Source organism: Aristolochia californica, unplaced genomic scaffold (assembly GCF_029961685.1).
Source record: "Aristolochia californica isolate CCGP_79_NKW_82.1479 unplaced genomic scaffold, dmAriCali1.0.hap1 SCAF_3, whole genome shotgun sequence".
NCBI lineage: Eukaryota > Viridiplantae > Streptophyta > Magnoliopsida > Piperales > Aristolochiaceae > Aristolochia > Aristolochia californica.
Window position 1 is genome coordinate 13,306,690 of NW_027181992.1, and position 16,244 is coordinate 13,322,933.

The 16,244-nt window shown below is 36.9% G+C and overlaps 1 protein-coding gene across 1 annotated transcript; it reads right to left on the reverse strand.

The window, feature by feature from the left end:
• Window positions 1-12,529: 12,529 nt before the first annotated feature.
• LOC137959373 (uncharacterized) lies at window positions 12,530-14,180 on the reverse strand. The gene is made up of 3 exons (XM_068806772.1): window positions 13,882-14,180; window positions 13,328-13,507; window positions 12,530-13,133 (listed from the first exon to the last, which is right to left on the reverse strand). Exons 1-3 carry the CDS (start codon window positions 14,178-14,180, stop codon window positions 12,530-12,532), a joined length of 1,083 nt encoding a protein of 360 aa, XP_068662873.1.
• Window positions 14,181-16,244: the final 2,064 nt, after the last annotated feature.

Here is a 16,244-nt window from a genome sequence, read left to right on the forward strand (position 1 = left end):
CTATATATAGGTTTCTCAACCAAACTAGCCATTTTTTTCCATTACCAAGAAGCTACAAAAGTATTGATCAATCAACAAAAAGGTATGATCGATCAACCACGTATAAAGATTACATTTTTTAGGTCCCCTAAGCCTATTGATTGACCAACAACAATAAAAAAGTTCTCAACCTTTTAGAAAACTCATTGATCGATCAACCCAATTTGATTGATTGATCATGCTTTATAAAATAAGCTATGCAGAATTTTGTATGATTGATCATTTAATAGGGGATGATCTATGATGCTTTGTCATCTTCTTGTCAGCATTTTATATGATCAATCATGCTTGAGTCAATGTTTGATCATGCTTTATAAGTTATGTCAGACTGCATTCTGGTTAATCAATCAACCACATGTAGGTTGATCGATCATGCAATATGCCAATATACTATTTTGATACTTAAGCATGATATATGATATACTAAGGGATTTAACATTGCAAAACATTTATATATATTCAATTAAAACTTAGTTTTAAAAATGTTTCATGCCATAAAGCTCCATAACATCATTGTTCTTAAGAATCAAAGTTTGGTTGGCAATGTACTTACATACTAGAGTTCTTGATATTTTCTATTTGACTTTGACTCTAGGTCTTAAAGTCATTGTTCTTCTTCTTTGTGTAAGTTTTTCTACTCAATAATCTTCAATGTGAGAATTCCTTTGTCTTGAGTTTTTTCAATAGACCTCGTAGTATTTGTGATGAAGGTTTGTGTCTAAAATACACCGATAACATCATTAGTAGCACATTTTCAAGCTACCCATTTTCTTATTATAAAATTAATGGAGATCAACATGCTCTTACCATGGGTCTAATACATTGATGTGAAACCTATACTAAATGGGTGACTTAATGCCATTTCAAGATAAGACACATTTGATCAATACTATAATGTATGGATAAACTATTTGAGAAGAAGTACTCTGAAATGATGAAAAATTTTATATGGTTTAGAAGTCAATGTATGTTTGGATGCTCATATTCTCTCTTATTTTTATTTTTAGTGAATCCTCCTTTAATATCCATCACCTACAACCATTGGCCAATCATATGTGGTACAATGTAAATGAAAGCCAGAACTAGTGTAAATAATTTTAGCATGCATGAAAAGGTTAAATTTGAAATTTATGGATTAATATGCATCAAAATGCTGCATGTTTTCATTGAGAAATTAGTGCAATTGTTTGGGACCCGTAACAAAAAAGGTTGAAAATCCATTTTGACATAGAAAAAAAAAATTTGATCTCATAATCCCCATTTAGATAATTTCGATGATAACAAAAACTCTAGTACTAATGATGTGTTTTAAGTATATTGTGCAGCTCAATAAGCCCCAAAGGAGATTTTTGGCAGCATATATATTCATCCCATTATGGTTCATCTCAATGGTCCACACAAGAAGGGAACAAATAGTTTATACCAGAAAGCACACCATCCAAACAACATAGCTGCACTATTTGACCAAGCAACATAAAGGAAGAATCATTTTTGAAAATAGCTAACCCAAAAGAGGCAAGAGAGTAAAACAAGTAAAACAAGTAAAACAAGATGATCAAATGAAGTGTCAAAATCTAAACGAGTCAAGCCCTCAAGTGAAAGACAAAAAGGGAGTGAGGATATAGTGAAAAAAGAATCAAGCACAAAGAAATAGAGATTTTTGAATGGGAAAAAGAGTTGAACCCAGCTAGGAGGATTTGACCCTGAGCATAGTAGTTGAACCTATTTGAATGCAGAAAAATCAAAACCAAGGAGTCTAACCCCATTTATAGTAGGCACATGATTCGAAACCATGTTGCAAAAATTCAACTTTTTAGAATGTTAAAGGCAAATTATGACCAACATGTTTTCCCTAAATGACCTAAAAACGTGTTCAATTGAAAAAATAGGATTTATTGATTTTTCATAAATTTTGGATCTAGTTTCTACCTTTTTCAAAATACCTAAAACAATTTTATCCATTCATAACGATTAGTTTTTAGAACGTCAGGAATAGTGCTATTTACCACAATTTTTCCCCAAATATAATCTCTTTCTTCCTACAATGAAAATCAAACCCTTCAAGTCCTCATACTTGTTTTGAGAAGTTTTAGCTTCCTCCAAGCCTTAAAAAGGAAGCAAATTTTGGAGGTTTTCTCCTTTGAGCTAAGTATTTCAGTTCTTAACTTCTAAATTATGATTGAATACATAGAAGTCAAATTTTAGAACATGTCCCATGTGTTTTAAAGATCATATTTGATTCAGCCATTGTATTACGAGTAGTTGTGAGATTGAGTACCTCTCAAAAATTTTATTAGCAACCTTCTTTATTTTCAAATAACAACTTATATATTCATTGGGGCATTTGAAAGGGGTTTTGAAAAACACTGAAACTTGGGGATAATATTTCGAATCCAAGTATTTGCATACTCAAACTTTGAGATAGATTGATTATACTTGGACAAATATAATGAACTAGAGCCATAGCACTTTGGAATAATTCATTAAAATTTATAATTACTACCCATGGACTATAATTTGAAACCAAATATTACATTGAACTATTTTATGTATGTTCTCTAATTCAAAAAATCATTCCTAGAGTTACATTGAGAAAATATTTGTAGATCAAATTATTATGGATTATCTTGAGCTGCTTATATCTTTAAATTAAGTCATTAAGGGTTAGTGTAAGTTGTTGATGACATTGATAGGTTCTGGGATTGTTATACCTATTTATTTGTGTTTGGATGATCAAATCAGCTTATTGAGAGACATTTTACATGGGGCTAGATTGTACATAAGTAATTTCTGCAAATTGGGTCAAATCTTGAGCAAGCAAGACCATTTACTCCCAAATAATTCCAGAGAAGCTATTGTGGTTGAGGTAATTGGGGTTGGCAGGTTGACTTTGTTGTTGTGTGAACCGTAAGACATTGTGTAGGCAGGTAGTGCTAAAATTTTTTGTGGATCTAGGATGGTGTGCCTACTGAGCTACTGAAAATCCCTATGTGATCTAGGCTTGTATTCCCTATTGACTTGCTGGAAATTCCCTTTTGTGAGTTTAGGCTAGTGTTCCTAGTTAGCTATTTTAAATCTAAGTAATATTGTGGTATTGTAAATTGGTTGTTGTGGTCATTGAGTGGAGTAAGTCCATATGTGGTCAGCATTGTAATAGGTCAGAGGTAGTTTGTTATAGATTTTGTAAGGGAACCCAAACTTAGAGGAATCTCAAGGTGCCAAACACATCTTGGGAGTTGGACTAGCAATTCATGGAAGGATAGTGAACCATCTAAAAATCCTATATGTACTTTGTTTATGATTACTTTTGCTTGTAGTTAGATAATTGTACACAAACATTAATTGCTAGATAAGTTTTATTCTTTGAATCAATTGAAAGAATAAATATACACATTGGAACAAATGAAAGGGGTTAAAATCATAAGTAGAAGTTAACAAACCTTCTCCTACTTTCAAGGTGAATTAGTGCCCCTCCAAAAAAAATGGTTATGTGAGAAGTTTCTCCTATTGTTATACCTTTACAATTAGAATGGTTCTCTTAGTTGCTGTTTAAAGGGGAAGATCTCTGAAACAGTTGGATTAAAAAATGTATTTCTACACATATATCTATCAGAAGAGATATAGATGAGCCGACCTCCAAGTTTTTTAGATTCACTTTATCTTGATTATTTTTGAAAATTGAAGAAGGTTCTATACGGCCTTAAATAGGCTCCTCAAACCTGGTTTTATAGGTTTACAAGTTTTCTTCAAGAGCATTGGTTTCAGAGTGTGCTTTACCAATCTTCTTATCTTAGTTTATATTTATTCTAAGGGAGTTTTCGTGCTTTTTCTTAATTATGTGGATTATATTGAATTTATTAGAAACTTTCACACTCCCATATAGTCCTTAATTTGTACTTTTCAAGGAGAACAAAAATCTTGGTTCATTATATTATTTTCTAGATGTAGAAGTTGTTATTAGAAATCCTCTTTACTTCTTACTAAATAAAATAATGTGTTATAATTGCTTGTGAAGTTTAATATAAAAAATGTAAGTTTTGTTATATACATCTAGTTGTCAATACTTGTTTTTGTTCTCATGTTGGTTAACTATTGGATAATCCTTAAGAGTACAAACAAGATGTGGGCCCTCTTCAATATCTAACCTTTAAATTAACCAGACCCATCCATGCAGTCAAGCTTGTATTGTAGTTTATGCATCTATCAACGGATACACATCTTAAAATTGTCAAAATAATTCTTTGGTATCTCTAGGGCTCTTTACATAATAGATTACATATTATGAAGTTTAGCTTTCCATTAGTTGTGTATTTTGATTCAGATTGGGCTGCTTGTCCAGATACTTGCCAATCTACTTCTAGTTATTTATTATTATGTTTATGGATCTAATATAAGGCGAGTTTTGGGGAACTTTCCCAATGAATTGATAAATTTTATACAAAGGTTCTTTTAGATATAATAGTATAAATAAATATTAGATATTAAATAAAAATAAAAATAATAAAGAGATAGGTAAAACGTCTTTCCTAGCAAATTTAGGACATTATTTTTCCTTTTTTATTTTTAATTACTTTTCCTTCTTCTCCTTCTTTCCTTTTCCGTCTTTCCCTTTTTACCTATTTTCCTTCTTCTTTCTTTTCCTTTTTTTTTCCTTCTTACTGAGGGCCAATGACATAGCAGGAGAAGAAATCAAAGGACTAGAAGGACTTACCTCAAAACTGTATATGGGCCCAGGTGATGGAGGAGCCATGGGAGGAGAAGTCTCTTCAGCATTTGGATGTAGTAGTTAATCGTTTGATGGAGCAAAGGGTCTTGGTGTTTCTGAGAGATTTAAACCTATAGAAGGTGAGCTTTGTCTAGTATAGAATGGTTAATACTCACAAAAGGTGACATTAGTAGAAATAAAGGTATGATGTAATCTTGTGTGGTAACAAATATATCCTTTTTGTCTTTCGCATATCCAAGAAATATACACTTAAAGGCTTGAGCATATAGTTTGGTTTGAGTCGGAGTAGAGTTGTGAAAAAAGAAATTTAGAGGAAGTCGAAAAGACTATATCTATGGTAGGAGTAAGGAGATGGGAGACGGGTTATGCAAAATAGAAGAGGGCATGCAATAAGAACTATATAGGTCCAATAAAATTGGAAAACATTCATAGAAAATAAAGGGTTCAAGTCACTTCTTTTTTAGGAGTATAGGCACATCAATTTTGGTGAGTAATGCCTTTTTGTTTGAAAAATGATTGAAATTATTAAGAGACACCCATTTTTTAAAGGGTGGCATGGATTTTAAATAATGAGAACTTTCATAGATGTGGCATAAAATTATAATTATGCAAGTTGTGTATGTCCTCTCATGTCTTTTTCCTTTTGAGACATTTAGCCCTAAGGGCATTGTAATCATTGTAAACACCTTCACAACTATAAATATAGCCTCAAGGCATAGGGTAGATCATTTTGATCCTCTTCCTCTTGGCTCAAATTCGTTTGTCCACCTCTCCCTCTTTTCCTTTTCGTTCTCTCCCTTGGTTTCTTCTCACCTCTCTCACAAGAGCTAGAGTTCCTCTCTTCTTTCCTTTCCTTGAGATCTCTTGTGTTTATGAATTGGTCCTAGAAATCAACATGGTATCAGAGTGGGGAAATATTTGATATTGAAAAGAATAAGAAGATGGAGAAGAAGGGGAGGAATAAGTAGACTAATAAAAAGAAAAAGAAAAAAGGGGAGCATCTCGTTTTTTCCCTTTAGGCTTCTTTCCATATTCCTATTTTTTGTTGGTTTTCTTACTCTCTTACCCACACATTTTATATTCCAAATGACATAGCATTGGAAAGATCATTTAGTCCAGTTTCCAAATAAGAAATAATTTTTTAAATCAGTTTTTTTCTAGAAAGAGAACTCTATATTTTAAGTAGAGAAGGTCAAGTAGCAAAAAAGTTTCATGTAGCAACAGAAAGCCTCAATTTTATGAATGGTTTGTACCATCATTTCTGAGGATTTATATTTAGATATATATCTAAAAATAAATATATGTGAGTCTACTTTCTATCCCAATAAACCGATTCTCAATCTGATCTTTCTAGAGAAAGATATCCACATTGGAAGCATAAAAGGTCATGTTGGTAGCCTATTTCTTGCGAAGATCCGAATTTAAACCGATTTATTTGCTTCACTTTTTGAATTGCTAATGTTGGTTAAAATTTCTATTTTTTTTCAAAATCTAGTCAAGATTGTACCAACTTGAGTATCTTTGATTCCTTAAAAGTTTCTTTTGTTTGATTTCATATTACATTAGTTTCCTTAAGAGAAGTCTTTCCCGTTAAGAGTTTAATTTCCTTTTTTACAAAGTCTGAAAATTTTGAATTAGAAAGTCTTGTTTCCTAATTCTAGATTTCAAATATTAGTGTCCTAAATCTCCCTTATTCTAAAAATTAACTCTTGAATATTTTTTTTCCAAATTGATCAAGTTTTGTTAAAAAGTAAATGCCTTATATGAGAACTCTGTGTTTAGAAAGTTTTTTTTATAATGTTTCATCTCAAAACTTTCTTATTGGAGAAATTTTTTTGAGTTTCCTCAATTATTATGTTCATAGAGGAATTATTTTTTACCTCCCTCTTGAGATTTAGGATAAAAGTGCCTCCTTCTTACTTGGAAGTATGAAGACTTGCATTGTGAGATTCCTTCCTTTTGAAGTATGAAAAATGTTATCTTTTTATTCGCACCCTTAATTCCTCAAAGTACTTTCTTCAATTTATTTTTGTTGAAATCACTTTGAAGCAATGCATATATACCCACGATCTAAAAATTATAGGATTGTGCCTAACATCCAGCTTGAGTCAAGTCTTTTTATTCTTCACCCTAGAGGTGTATTTTTTTTTAGCTACCCTTAAAAAGCCAGCAATCTCTATGTTGTCCCTCTAAAGTTGGGCTATTTTTTTGCATTTGAAATTGAGTGGAGTGTGTTTTAGACTATTACCATTTTGGCTGGTGTATGGAGCTTTGTCATACAACTAGGAGTGATTTTTCTTCTCTCACCATTATGTTGTGCAAGTTAGATCTCTTGGTAAAGAATGAAGAGATCCCCAACTTGAGAGGGAGAAGTAAATAAGAACTACCAGAACGAGGTAACCATTAATGAAGAATTCCATGTGTTGTGGTAATCAAATTTTATGTGACTCAAATATCCAAGTACATGGGAGTAGAAGATGAGAACAAGATAAGAACAAGATGAAGATTACAAGAAAGATTTGAACAAGAACAAGATGAGTCAAAGCAAGGCAATCAAAATTTATTTTTCAGGCACACACGTTTCTTGTCCAAGATTATTCGCAATTGAAGTTAAAAACAACAACTTGAGGGGAGAGTGTTAAGAGATACCCATGTGTGTAGGGGTGGCATGGCTAGTAAATAAGGAGAACTTTAATGGAGATGGCATATAATTGTAATTATGCAAGCTGGTGTATGCCCCCCCATGTCTTTTTCCTTTTGAGACATGTAGCCCTAAAGGCACTGTAGTTATTGTAAAAACCTTCATACAACTATAAATATAGCCTCAAGGTATAGAGCATCTCAAGCCTCTTTCTCTTGGCTCAAATTCTTCCATACACCTCTCTCTCTTTTCCTCTTCTTTCTCTCCTTGGTTTCTTCTCTCCTCTCTCCCAAGAGCTAGAGTTCCTCTCTTCTCTCCTTCCCTTGAGATCTCTTGTGTTTATGTGTTGGCCATAGAAATCAATAGAAATGAGTGACAAAGGTATTCGTTGGCATTGTCAGATTGAAATACCTTCATATATTTGTAAAATTGAATCTTTACCATGGCATGGAAAGAGGTGAAGATACTGAGTAATTTAGAGTGATCCTTCATTAAAAATAGCTAGGTGACATGACATTAATCATAAAAAATATCATGAATGATAGATATTTGATATTAAGAGGACCCACACATCAAGATGAATTAAAGAAAAAGGACTACCACTTGAGTAATTTTTAAGGAAATGTAAACTTGGAATAAGTATTTGTAAAAATGGTAAAGGTGGGTGTCCTAGCCTCTTGTGCCATTGAACCTCCTGTAGTTCCTTTATGACAAGTGTAGAGAGAAACTTTGTGTCAAGGTAGTAAAGTCATCCTTTCTCATGGCCTCCATCAATCACCTGTTTAGTCTAGCAATCTTGAAAGACATAATGAAAGGCATAAAAGGTTATGAAACATCCATTTTTTTGGTGAGTTCACTAATAGACATAAAACTTAAGGGAAACTGAGGAACAAAAAGAACATCGGATAGATGTAAGAAAGAAGAAGGTTTTGAAACACCTTTCTCTTGAACTTGTGTATGAGATCCATTAGCAATGGAGACGAACCATAGGGTAGGACAAGAGGAGACTTTAGAGAGGTTACTTATCTTCCCAGTAATAAGTTAAGAATCCCTTGCATCAATAATTTAGGAATGAGAAGAGTCATAAAGAAAAATAGATGACATACCTAACTAGTCGTGGTGGCTGAAGAGGTGCTTGGAGTGGTGATGAGCAAGTTTTCAATTTCTGGAGGACTTCATATCCCCTTTAGTGAGGGTTTTGTTTTATTGAGAATCGACCTACTTTGCTACACTTACTTGACTCATATTTGTTAGTCTATCATGAAGTTTCCAACACTTGTCTTCTTCATGTTAAGAAAGGCCACAATAGGTGCAAGAATGGATTGTGTGGAATCAGGCATACCTTGGCCTTTGTTGTAATTACCACAACCTCTTCCACTTCTTCTTCAACCTCTTGAAGCATTAAAAGACTCTCTACCTTGAGAGAACATGGTATAAGTCTCTCAGGGATTGTGATTTTGAGTCCTTAACTCTTCTTTGACTGGAACTCCATACATAACAGCACAAATACCATCAAAGGAAAGTGTGGCTATTGAACTAAGGATTTGAGACTTTGCCACATCTAAATATGGCTTAACATAGGCTAAGAAAATTGCTCTGAACAACTCTTCCCATTGTTTTTCTTGAATAGCCACATTGAAGGAATATGGCTAAGCCAACTTCCAATCTTGCAAATAACCTCGAAATTTGGAAAGCAATTCATTGAGATTGCCTTCTTGTTTGGTAGTGTACATGGCTTGAAAAATATCATAAGGCCTTTTGAAGACTATTGGTGCTTGAATATATCTTACCACATGTATCACAAATAATTTTGGCCGTGTCAATGTGCACAACATTATTGGCCACACTTTCATTCATGCTATTAATGAGCCAATTTATGATTAATGTGTCTTCTTTGAGCCACTTTTAATAGTTTGTATCATCCTCATGAAGTGGTGGAAGAGATTTGACAAAGTGATCAACAAGATCTTTTGTAATAAAGGAATCTTTTGATTGATTGAGCCCAAGAAAGGTAATTTGAAACCACTTTGAGGGGAATTTTGGTTATTTTAAGAAAGTTGGTTTTCCAAAAATGTAAAGAGGGAAAGTGACTATTTTCAGTCACAATTAGACTATTAATTACTCAATCAATGATCTCTTAAGAAAAAATTCGAAGAGACCAAATATAGAAAGTTTTAAAAAGGAAGGTTTACTTGCAATATTGAGCAAAAGAGAACAAAGAAAATTAGTGATGTTAACTCAAACAATGATGTCTTAAAGAAAGGACAATTTTTTTTTCTTAGAGACTAAATATGGAAAGTTCTATAAAAGGAAGGTATACTTACAATATTGAGCACAGAAATTTAATAAAGGAAACAGAGTGACGGGAAGTTTCCTTCTTTTTTAAAAAACAATAAGATTGTGCCTCAAATAGTAGCCCACAAAATCTGGGTTTTAATTTAGGAATTTTCTCTTAAGGAGTACAAGGTACTCAAAAGGGAAATATCTTAACTCGAGAAGGAATTCAGCCATGAAGAGAAGACAAGTTTCCAAAGAGAAAAAAAGGAAGTTGCCCACAATTTTGAGAGATATTTTAGGGCTAGAAAAAATTTCTTAATTGAGAAAAGAGGATGAGATAAAAGATGCAAAAAAAGGGAGAGCTTTCCATAAAAAAAAAATTATCCTCCTTGCGTGGGATGGAACAAACCAAAAAAAGCTTTTAAGGAGAGGAATAAATGCTTGAAATTGCTTGAAAAAAGAGGTACTATGGAAAAAAATAAATTGTTGATCATCTTTAGTAAAAAAACTCAAACAAATCACAACTTAAGAGAAAGAATAAACTTATCTTTAGGATAAAATACCAATGCTTGATCATCCATGGTTTCTCCTCTTCAACGAGTTGAATCTCCACCAAGGGAAGAATTTTGAGCAGCCTTCAATTAAGGCCCTGGATCATTTGCTATGATACCTTGTTGATTTATAGGGCCTTCTTCACATAATGATAACAAGGGATTAAGAAAAGAGAGAAGAGAAAGAAGAGAGGGGGAGCGGAGAAGAGCTCTAGCTCATGGAGAGGCTAGGAGTGTTGAGATTTTTTCCCTTACAAAGAAATATATTATTACCTTCTCAGTACATATTCTGTAAATCCTTGTAATAATGTGATTTTTTAATCCCATTAATCACTATTAAACTCTCCATGTATGGTCTGTAAAATGGTTATTGAAGCCGATGATGTGAATAATAAAATATCATAGAAATTGAAGTCTTATTCTCAACTTGGTATCAGAGCGGGATAATTCTATTCTCCTTCCAGTCACCAAAGATCAGAGCCAGTGTTCCCGTATTCATCTCCTTTGCCCGACGGAGAAGTTCCAATCGCCAAAGAACGTAGCAGTAGCTTGTTCCTGTGAACAACAATGTTTAGTGCTCCTGTATTCATCACTGCTGCCACCCAAACTCTTGCAGGACTCCTGAAAGCTACTGACGAACCACAACCGAACCACCTTTGGCAACGTAGTTGACAAAGAACAGACCAACAACTTGTTCCCGTGAACAACACTATTCAGTGCACCCGTATTCATCACCGCTGCCACCCAAACTCTAGTGGGACACCCGAAAGCCGTCGATGAACTGAAATCGAATCACCTTCGGCGACACGAGAAGATGAATGTGTGATCTTTTTTTATTTTCTTCTTTTCTCTCGGTCATCATCGTAACACAAAACTGCCGCCACCTGAACTCCAGCATGACTCCTAAAAGCTGCCGAAGGACCGCAACCGATTTACCTTCTAGTGACTTGCACCAGGGTCACCAACAAAGAAGGCGAAGGCGCGATCATTTTAATTTTATCTTAACTTAGATACTATTCATTTATTTTCTTCCAAGTTCGATCCGGACTCAAACCGGACCGAGACCCAAAATCTTGTCAACTCAACAGAGCGGACCAAAATCCAAACCGAATCAACCGAGTAGCAGACCGGACCAGAATCAAAGACACAAAACTAGGTCAACTTAGTGGTAGACCGAACCAGTTCCTAGACCAAACCAGAATTAAAGACCCAAACCGAATCAACCCAAAGACAAGAAGCAAACCAGACCAATTCTTTGGGTGTTTTATTTTATTCTGATCACCGTCAATCTCCCTGCATTATGGCGAAGGAATCAACATCCGATTATTCATATTCAATCCAAAAACTCTAGTTTTATAACCAGCATCATTCTTACAGAAGTTAACTATGATGTATTGTCCCAGATCATGGAGATGCAAATTGCAGGATGTGAGAAGCTTGAATATATTATGGGAAAAACACCAATCTCACAAGAAACTGATGCTTCCTATATGAAGTCGTATGCTGATAATCAAAATGTCAAAGGGTGGTTGCTAACCTCTATCTCACCAGATATTATGAAGTGCTATATTCGGCAGTGCACCGCACGTGAAATCTGGAATGCTCTGGCCAAAGCTTTCTACGACGGGTCAAATGAATCACAACTTTTTTCATTGAATCAGAGAACTTTCTCCACCAAACAGACTGGTCACCCTCTGTCAGCATATTATGGTGATGTTGTGGAAAATTTTCAAGAACTTGATCATCGTGATAGGATTATTGTTAGGTTCCCTCGCCATAGATCGAGTCACCCAACGATCACTCCTACCTTCCAGGTTGATGTGCGATGTTGAAGAAGACTTTGAGTTCTTGATCGACCAATAGTTGGAGCACGCAGCTTGATAAGGAAAGAATAATTGAGCTTACAAAGGGAGCTCACCCTGGACCTCGTTAGGGAAAGGGAGAATCCGACTTTTATACAACTAGTTGGATTAATGCTTCATTCCATACAGACTACCGTTATTCTTATAACAAGAAGGGACATGACACTTACAATTTTCAAGACATACTCTTCCCAAGCCATGATGTTTTACACTCCCAAGCCATACACTTCCCAAACTATGACATTTACACTTCCCAAACCACACACTTCCCAGCAATGACATTTACACTTCCCAAACCATACACTTCCCAGCAATGACATTTACACTTCCCAAACCCCGACGCTAACACTCCCTAGCCATGACGAACACTTATCGCTCAATATTACATTAGACCCAACCCTTATCTTTATTTGAAAGTGACACCACTTAAGTCCTACGTCTTAGCAATGACTCTAGATGTTGTGGAGTCTATAACATCACTCCCCTCCTGGAGAAAGAGCTTGTCCTCAAGCTCAATGTTGGGGTAGAGAGCCTTAAATTCTGCCAATGGTTCCCACGAGGCTTCCACCGGATCTGCCTCTGCCCATTGGACTACAATTTCCCAATGATCATTGATGCAGTGAGCCTGGAAGACGTGATCTGGAGTGGGCAAGACGCGACCATCATGGAGGGGTGGCAGAGGAGTGTGCAACATAGGTGAGCCTCCCTTGAATGACTTCAGCAGGGCAAAATGGAAAACATTGTGAATGTGGGGGTCGGGGGGTAACTGGAAACAGTAAGCCATGTTGCTGATGCGCTCCAATACCTGGAATGGGCCATAGTACTTGGGTGAGAGTTTATTGTGTTTGGACGCAGTGAGGGACAACTGGCAATACTTATGAAGATGCAGCCACACATAGTCTCCTGAGGCATAAGATTGGTCACGGTGGCCCTTGTCATAAGTATTCTTCATGAGCGCTTGGGCCTGTTGTAAGTTGGCTCTGACTTGGGCAATCATGCGGTCTCTTTCCTCCAATGCCTGATTGATTAGTAGCAACCTGAGAAGTACCAGCAATATAAGAGACAAGTCAAGGGGGTTCCCTACCATAAACCACCTGGAAGGGAGTGGTCTTGAGACTTGTGTGGTAGGAAGTATTGTAGCAAAATTCGGCCCACGAGAGCCAACTGACCCAAGTTTTGGAATGATCGCCCACCAAGCAACGTAATACACCTCGAGAGCGTTGTTAACTACCTTTGTTTGCCCATCAGTCTGGGGTGGTAAGCTAAGGTGAAAGCCAACTTGGCGTCCTGTAGCTTGAAAAGCTCCTTCCAGAAGTTACTAGTAAATATTGCATCTCTGTCACTGGTGATGGATTCCGGAAGGCCATGAAGTCGGACAAGTAATCCATAAAAATTTAAGCTATATGCGAATCTGTATATGGATGTGATAAGGGAATGAAATGCCAATACTTCGAGAAACGATCTACCACCACCAATATGCTAGATTTACCAAATGATTTTGGAAGACCATCAATGAAGTCCAAGGAGATATCAGCCCAAATCTGAGTAGGGAGTTGTAGGGGCTGGAGTAAGTCTGCTAGGCTTAAAATTTCTGTTTTTTTGCATTGGTAGACTTGGCAGGCGGATACATAGTCAGCTACCATTCTTTTCGTACTTTTCCAATAAAAATCGTGACTAAGGCAGAAATATGTCTTCTATTGTCCTTCATGGGTACTGTCGTAATAGGTGGAAAGGATGGTGGGCAGTAAGGCCGAGGTGGCAGGAAGATAAAGCCGTTGCTTGTACAGGATGAGGTGGTCCTGGATGGCCCAGTTGTTGTCCATGGCCTGCTGTTCAATGTTGTGCAATAAGGCTAGGAGGTCCGGTGTTTGTTGAATTTCATCCCGAATCGAATCCAGCAACAAGAACTGAGGTTGACTGATGGCATTGAGTTGTGGCGCTGGCACATCTCTGTGAGACAATCCATCAGTGCCTTTGTTGAGTTGGCCAGGCTTGAACTCCACCCGAAAATTGAACCCCACTAATTTACTAAGCCAATGTTGTTGTGGTGAAGTGGTAAGACGTTGCTCCAATAAGTACTTCATGCTGCAGTGGTCGATTCGGATGAGGAAGTAGCGGCCCCATAGATATGGCCTCCAATGCTGAATGGCTTTGGCTAAGCCAATTAGTTCTCACTCATAGGCAGCTAATTTGTGATGATAGGTGGCCAGTTGTCTACTAAAATAGGCAATGGGATGCCCTTGCTGCTGCAACACCGCACCGATGCCGCCCCCGGATGCATCACATTCAATAATAAATAGATCTTCAAAATTAGGAAGATGGAGCACTAGGGCGGATGCTAAGGCTTGCTTGAGTTGTTCAAAGGAGGAAGACGCTGCCTCGAACCAATTGAAAGCGTTCTTTTTCAGCAAACTCGTTAGTGGAGCTGCTATTTGGCCATAATCTTGTATAAATTTTTGGTAGTATCCGGATAAGCCCAAGAAGCCTTTCAATGCAGTTGCTGAGTGGGGAGGGGGCCAGTCAATAATGGCCTGAATTTTTGTACTGTCTAACTTGACGCCAGAGGCTAAAATAACATGGCCCAAATAAGCAACCATCGGGCTGCCGAAAGAGCATTTTGAGTGCTTGAGAAATAAGTGATGAGCACGCAATATATGGAACATGGAAATCAAGTGTTGCAGGTGGCCTTCCCAGGTTGGGTTGTAGATCAAAATATCATCGATGAAAAAAAGTAAAAATTTCCGTAAAAGGGGCCAAAATACCTCGTTCATGAGTGCCTGAAAAGTGGAGGGGGCATTGGAAAGCCCAAATGGCATGACCAAAAACTCGAAATGGCCATGATGGGTACAGAAGGCGGTTTTATCCATGTCTGTAGGGTGTACGCGGATCTGATGGAACCCAAAGCGCAAATCTAGTTTGGTAAAGAAGTTGGCGCCATGTAGTTCATCCAAGAGGTCGTCCACCACTGAAATGGGGAATTTATCCTTGATGGTGTGAGCATTTAATTCTCTGTAATCAACATAAAAACGCCAAGTATGGTCCTTTTTCTTCACTAAGAGCACTGGAGACGCACAGGGAGACCTGCTGGATTGGATGAGGCCTTGCTCGAGCATTTGTTGGCATTGTTGTTCTATTTCATCTTTTTGTAAATGTGGTTAACGGTATGGCCTCACCACTACCAGCTCCATTCCCATTTTCAGATGAATCCAATGGTCACAATTGCGGATAGGAGGGAGGGATTGAGGCTCCCTAAATTAATCCCCAAATTCTGCAATGAGAGAGTGTAAGTTACTACGGTCGGAGTCAGCCACTTGAAGTTGCAGAAGTGTGCACAGTGAGGGTGCATGAGTCCCATGAAGGGTGATGTGGTGCTGGTCTGAAGTGAAACTCATAGTTAATGAGGTGAAATCCCACAATATTGGCCCCAAGTGTTGGAGCTACTTAATTCCCAATACTAGATCAAACCCAGCCAATGGAATAACAAAGAAATCCGCTGCAAAGTGATGGCCCTCAATAACAAACTACACTGCTGAATAGATGCAAACGCTGGTGAGCTTTTCCCATTAGCATCTAGAGTCATTGCTAGATGTAGGACTTAAGTGGTGTCACTTTTAAATTAAGTTAAGGGTTGGGTCTAATGTAATTTTGAGTGATAAGTGTGGGGCTCGTCAAGGCTAGGGAGTGTTAGAGTCAAGGTTTCGGAAGTATAAATGTCATGGCTGGGAAGTGTGTGGTTTGGGAAGTGTAAACATCATAGCTTGGGAAATGGCTTGGGAGTGTAAAACGTCATGGCTTGGGAAGAGTATGTCTTGAAAAATGTAAGTGTCATGTCCCTTCTTGTTATAAGAAGAATGGTAGTCTGTATGGAATTAAGCATTAATCCAATTAGTTGTAGCAAGGTCGGATTCTCCCTTTCCCTAATGAGGTCCAGGGTGAGATCCATTTGTAATCTCAATTATTCTTTCCTTAGTAAGCTCCGTGCTCCAACTATTGGTCGATCAAGGAACTCAAAGTCTTCTTCAACGTCACACGTCAACCTAGAAGGTAGGTGTTAGGTTCTTCCCTTGCCATGGATTGAGTCACCCTTCTTTCCTCTCTTCCCTCCATGGATGATCTTGACGTTGGAAGAGAAACCTTGTTTCTTGAAC

Excerpts from the sequence above, each read along its gene's own strand:
- LOC137959373 (XM_068806772.1), bottom strand. The coding sequence starts at position 14,180 with ATGAAGTACTTATTGGAGCAACGTCTTACCACTTCACCACAACAACAT. Across the intron at positions 13,508-13,881 it reads ATCCAGGACCACCTCATCCT|ATTCGCATATAGCTTAAATT; the intron begins GTACAAGCAACG and ends ATCCATATACAG. Across the intron at positions 13,134-13,327 it reads AGACTGATGGGCAAACAAAG|GTTGCTACTAATCAATCAGG; the intron begins GTAGTTAACAAC and ends GGTACTTCTCAG.